The 6,000-nt window shown below is 34.2% G+C and overlaps 1 protein-coding gene across 1 annotated transcript; it reads right to left on the minus strand.

Annotated features, from left to right (window-relative positions):
• Positions 1–432: 432 nt before the first annotated feature.
• LOC149203675 (cytochrome P450 734A1-like) lies at positions 433–5,459 on the minus strand. The gene is made up of 5 exons (XM_089400229.1): positions 4,939–5,459; positions 3,884–4,107; positions 1,817–2,058; positions 1,136–1,517; positions 433–1,000 (listed from the first exon to the last, which is right to left on the minus strand). Exons 1-5 carry the CDS (start codon positions 5,204–5,206, stop codon positions 560–562), a joined length of 1,557 nt encoding a protein of 518 aa, XP_089256355.1. The 5' UTR covers positions 5,207–5,459; the 3' UTR covers positions 433–559.
• Between the last annotated feature and the right edge of the window lie 541 nt (positions 5,460–6,000).

Below are 6,000 nucleotides of genomic sequence, written 5' to 3' on the forward strand. Positions count from 1 at the left end.
TTGAGTTTGACTTTAGCTCTTTTTTTCGATAAAACGATTACATTAAAAGATATTTTTAGTTTTTTCAGTTTATCTCATGTTAATAGGAGCTTTTAGACCGTCTTTCCAAAGAAAGCTTGCGATTGGATCATGGACTATGGTTGATTGGCCAAAAGCTGAATGAACAAATCAATAAACCAGTATCGATCTGAAAATAAAGCTGAAAAATTGAAAGTAACTTTAATTTTTGGAATCATATGTCAGAAGTTTCTGGAAATGAATCTGTTATGCTCTTCGGAGTCATTTATGTGAACTATTACTATGTGAACTATTACGTTTTGACGGTGTTTATAAGTTATTGTTTTCTTTATAGTTTCTGTATTTTTTCTTTATGTATGGTATGTGCCCGCTTGGAGATCAGAGCTGTTTAGCCAATCTACTTTACAGGATACATGTTGGGAACAGAATGTGATTTTATAATTAAATAAAATTACCTTTTTTTCCTGGGATTTTTTTTACATGAAAGCACATATTCACAGAGATTGGCCAGCAGATCGGAGGGCTCGCGGCATCTTTTCATTTATATTCCCACAGATCTTCTTTTATGCATAACAAGCTGCGCTCCGTGTTGTGGACGAATTGTAAAATTTTGAGCAGGCGCATGGGTATACGCAGGGGAAAGTACAAAAGAGAACCGTTGTAACAACATAGCCAAAACCACCTTGGCTTCGACCATGGAGAAATTCATACCCACGCAGATTCTCGGCCCTAATCCAAAAGGCATAAACGCCATCGGATGTTTACCGGCCTTGGAAACTCCCTCACAAAATCTTTGTGGGTTAAACTCTATCGCATCTTCCCCCCACAGTTCCTTGCAATGGTGAACCGCAGCGATTGGAATCGTAATTTCAGTGCCTTGTGGAAGAGTGAGGCTTCCCAGCTTCATCTTTTTGGAAGTCCTCCTCACCATTAACGGTAATGGTGGATAAAGCCTTAAGACCTCGTGAAGAACCATATTGACCTATATTGCAGATGAGCAGTCTGGATTAGCAATTGACATAATCATATTAAATTAATTCATCAAATAAATCTCAAGAACGCAGACTAGAATGCTATCTAATGATATATGTTCAAAAGTAATTGCTTTGATTCTTACTATTTTCAGGCGACTTAGAACCTCGGCATTGGGAGGTGCATTGTTACATAAGCTCAGCACTTCGTTTCTGGCTTTTTCCTGCCAGTCAGTGTGCATGGCAAGGAGAATGACAGTCCAAGCCAATAAAATGGATGTTGTTTCATGCCCAGCCACGAAGAAAGTCTTGCATTCATCAATCATATCTTGAAAAGACATACTCAAATGCTTCTTCACTTCATCATTGTTTGCTGCCATCATCAAGCCAAGAAGATCTTTGCCGTAGGGGTTCTCAACTTTCCCCACCGTCGCATTGTTTTTGCGATTTGTGATTATTTGTCTAAGTGATCTCTGAATTTCTCGGTCTAGCCTTCGGCCTTTCAAGTTATTTCTGGTGGGTAAAAACCTAAAACGAAATAGCCCATTGATGAGCCTTATGAATATACTCAATCGAACTTTTTTTGCATCGAACACTACTAAACAAATTCACAAGTCTGGCCAGAAATCTTAGAGATTTTGGATTCCAAAATATTTTTGAAATATGAAGTCAAATAAATAACTTTACGCTATCCTCAAATTATGCCTTACATTAAAGATAACCAATCCATTTATGATGTTCACATATGTGAACACGCACTCTGATACAGTATAAACTATTCTTATCAAAATATAACTCAAAACTTTCACAATGAAACGATATATTACCTGTATCCTGGAATAATGAACTTACGGAAGCTTTCAGCAACGAGAATCGCTTGCTCAGTCTGCAGGTTGAAGATGTGTTTTCCTTCCATGTAGCTACTACCGAAAGCAGTTCTCGCGATGACATCAGCAGTGAGATTCCGAAATTCTTCGAGTACCTCTATCTCCTGCAGTCCAGAAGAGATTGTTTGGTCCCATTTGTCAAACAGATTGGCTGCGCTGGCCACAACCACTGGCACCATAGACTGGCAGAAGGAAAAAGAGTGATGTTAATGTTAGATTCCGCTGACAAGATTCATGTGCATCCAACGCCACAACTGACTAATTTTCTGACTCCACGGATCTCATCCAGGCATTATTTATCAGATAAATACTGGAGAAGCATTGCTTTTCTGCACTATTTTAGTTCAAGTACCCTAGCTTTATATTATATCATCTTGAAATTGGTCACTTTTTCGACCACTAGGTACACGTAAATTACAAAACAACAAAATAATTACTTTTATGATTATTAAATTGAAACATCATTTTGAAATTGAATTATAATAATGTGATTTAAAAAACAATTATTTTGAATAATTATTTGCTTAATTGAAACATCATTTTAAAATTGAATTATAATAATGTAATTTAAAAAAATAATTATTTTGAATAATTATTAACTTAAGCATCATTTTAAAATTAAATTATAATAATATAAATTTCAAATTATAATTATATTAATTGGGATTTTCTTTTGTAAAATAAGAGATTATTTTTCTATGTGATTTTACTTTTAAATTATATATATGGGGTTTATTTCAATGTGAACTTATTATTAGAGTGAGAATGAGAATAAGAATGGAGTATCCATTATGTGAGACATATGAAAATGGAGAGAAGGGGAGATATTACATGAAATATAAACATATAAAAGTGATAGAAAGAATGAGTGGAGATATTATGTGAAATATAATATGTTTTACTTTTTGTTTATGGTGGTAATGAAGTGAAATATTATGCAAGGGAAGGGATATTATACTAAACAAAATATGTTTTTGCATAATATTTAAGGGTGAAGTGAAGGGGATATGATGAGTGATGTTATCTTTTGAGCATGAGGATGGGCTAGATATTATGCAAAACATCACCTTTCATCTCCATCTTTAGATATTTTACAAAAATATACTATTTTTAGCGTAATATCTCCCCACCTCAACTCTATGTCCCTCCACTTCTACCCTCACTCTCATATGTTTATTTTTACATAATATCTCCCTCACCTCATTCTTAAATATTTTGAAAAACATATTATGTTTGGTATAACATCTCCCCCTAGCAATATGTTTTACATAAAATGTCTCCCTACCCGAACTTGCATCCCCACTCTCATTATATTTTCCATCTCTCACCCTCATGTATTTTGAATGATATCTTCCAAAAAAAAATGATATTAACTAATTTCAATATTAATTTTAGCCATATAAAAAAATTAAATATAAACTATAAATTGGTTAAAGCCCCAAGAGTTAGCTCAATTGATCAAATCAGTGCCTCGCCAATGGGGCGGAGGGGTGTTGATGCCCTTTGGGTAGGGTCCACTCAGTGGAGTGTATGTTAAAAAAAAATTGATTAATTAAAAAAATCCTCTTCACATTTATATTAAAATCAACACTATTTTTTCAATTATTAAATAAATACACATAATATTAATAATATATTATAATAAAGTAAAAGATAACTAAATAAACAAATTTAAAATCAATTTATTTTATTAAGATTATTTACATATTTTAAAAATAAACTAAAATTATTATTTCCTATAATCAATTTTTTTAAAATAAAATAATGCTATAATTTTTAACAAAACGGAATTAAATTTTAAACAAAATTTCCAAACCGTCCACCCACTCACTCCTAAATGATTTGCTTATGGCTTATTCCAAGAAGGTTTGCTAGGTTCGATTCCACTGACAAGATTGATCATCCCTTAATTAAGATCCCACTGACAAGAATGATCATTGAAACCGCCCACTGATCCCTTAATTGAAAGAGAAATCCAAGGAAAACCAGTGCCTAAGAAATACCGACCTTCAACGCTTCTGCATGGAAGGCAGGACTGATAAGTCTTCTTTGTCGGGCCCATTTTTCTCCTCGGGAATTCGCAAGACCATCGCCAGAGAGCTGCCTCAACTGGGGCGTCGGTTCAGGCTTCTCGTACTGACAAGATTTACAGCAGAGCAGCTCCCTGATCAGCTCAGGCTGGGGAATAACAATTCTTGGTACAGGACCGAACCAGTACACGAAATTCTCGCCTATTAGTGCAAACATCGTTAAAACAAAAATTAGTCAGCCTAGTGGGAAAACGGTCACTGAAACTGTTTCCTTCTTCAAAATTTGTAATTAAAGTTATCAGACTGAAATAAGATTGCTCCACTCCAACTTCTACCAATGAAGGAACTCTACCTTCTAGTTTTTGCTTTAGGGTTTTGGTCTTCTAAAGGCATTTTTCAGATTTTGCATTGATAAGTTGCCAACAAAATCCGTAAATAGAAATAAACGCACTAGCCTAAACTTCTTTCAATCTTATAAAACTTGAAGAGAGTTTTAATTAAAAAAAAATAATAGATAGCCTCAGGGCCGTAGATTCTCAATACGGTGATGGGTATTGTTAAGTTATTTTCTAGGTTATTGTTTCTCAAGCTTATGTAATTTCTGGAGAATTTAGAGACTGTAATGGGGTATTGGTAACTGTTAAGTTATTTTCTAGGTTATTGTTTCTCAAGCTTATGTAATTTCTGGAAAATTTAGAAACTGTAATGGGGTATTGGTAAATTCTTTGCTAGTCATGATTTCTCCAGTCACAGATCAATCTAATCTCTCTAAAATTCAAATAATTTGGTGAACAAAAATAAATAAAAATGAAAACTCAGACAACTTACAAACAAAACAACAAAAATGAGTAAATAAAACAGAACTTTCCACTGATATTTAATGGAGTATAAACCTAACTCTGCAAAAATGAAACGTTTCAGGTGCTCCAAATCAAATTCGTTTCAATGAAATATAATCAATCAATCGCGATAGATATATAAAGTTCAACCGTTAAGAATCAGAAAAACAGGTATGGTTACAGAGAATTCCACCGTAGGCGCTGGTCCAGTAATGAATCTCAGGAAGAACTCGAGGCAAAATATCGTGCCTCGACAGCTCCATGGGAACCGAATTGACCTTCTCCATCATTTGAATGACTTCCGTTGTGTTTCCATAAAGCAGCCTGTACTGAGGACCCGAGATACCCTGCGACTCGAAAAACTTCTTCATTCGAAGAGGCTTCCACCATATTTTATTCACAGTTCTCACCAAAACAAACAGAAATACGAAGGCCGCCACTGATAAAACCGAGAGTTCCATCTCCCTGTATTTCGTTTTATTGAAATCTGCGATTCTGATAGTTAATTAGCTCTCAAAAGTGGGCTTCATCATCTGCAATATTTTCGTAAGATGCACGGTTGCTCTGTTGTATCCAGCACTGGGCCCTTATAGATTGCGTTTAGAAAGCCTGGGCGAGGGAAATGATGAAATCTCAAGGGTCGAATTATCTGTCTCAGCAGTGTGTGAGAAGTTTCCAGTTGTTTAACATCATCATATGCGTAATTCAAACAGCTGCAAGTCAACTTATGTTCTGTAACCATCATTATAGTATCGTTACTATCGAGCTGTAGTCACAGGACATCAATGTGGGGCCATGAATTGCTATTACAGTAGGGGAGTGCTCAGCATTCTAAGAAGTTGCATGCAAGAGTATTTTTTTATTTTTCTGGGTTTGCACTTTAACGGGAGTGTCATCAAAAGTTTCTTTCACACTGGTTTGAAAAGTAACAGGGTTCTGTAAATTTGATTATTTAATTTGATTTTGTTGGTTAAATTTCAAACTATTATTGAAATCTCTAATTAAATTAAAAAATGACACTTATAGATGTGGTACTTTATTTGTTATATTTTTGGACTTATATTTTTCTGTAAAATTTATTCATAATAGATATGGTAGTTTATTTGTTATATTTTTGGACTTATATTTTTCTGTAAAATTTATTCATAATAGGTATATGGTATATTGGAATTAGACATTTGAGTTGGGAATCATAGTTATCAAGTTAGAATTCGTAATATATTTATTGGAAGAAGACATTTGAGTTTGGAACTAT

The sequence above is a fragment of the Pinus tabuliformis genome, chromosome 2_1 (genome assembly GCF_031772625.1).
Source record: "Pinus tabuliformis cultivar Carrire ecotype Pingquan chromosome 2_1, CPIR1, whole genome shotgun sequence".
Classification (NCBI taxonomy): domain Eukaryota; kingdom Viridiplantae; phylum Streptophyta; class Pinopsida; order Pinales; family Pinaceae; genus Pinus; species Pinus tabuliformis.

Bases quoted from the DNA above. Each gene is read 5' to 3' on its own strand.
- LOC149203675 (XM_089400229.1), bottom strand. From the start codon at position 5,206: ATGGAACTCTCGGTTTTATCAGTGGCGGCCTTCGTATTTCTGTTTGTT. The intron at 2,059-3,883 runs GTCGGTATTTCT...TCCTTCTGCCAG, and splicing joins TCCATGCAGAAGCGTTGAAG to TCTATGGTGCCAGTGGTTGT. The intron at 1,518-1,816 runs GTAATATATCGT...ATTTCGTTTTAG, and splicing joins TTCATTATTCCAGGATACAG to GTTTTTACCCACCAGAAATA.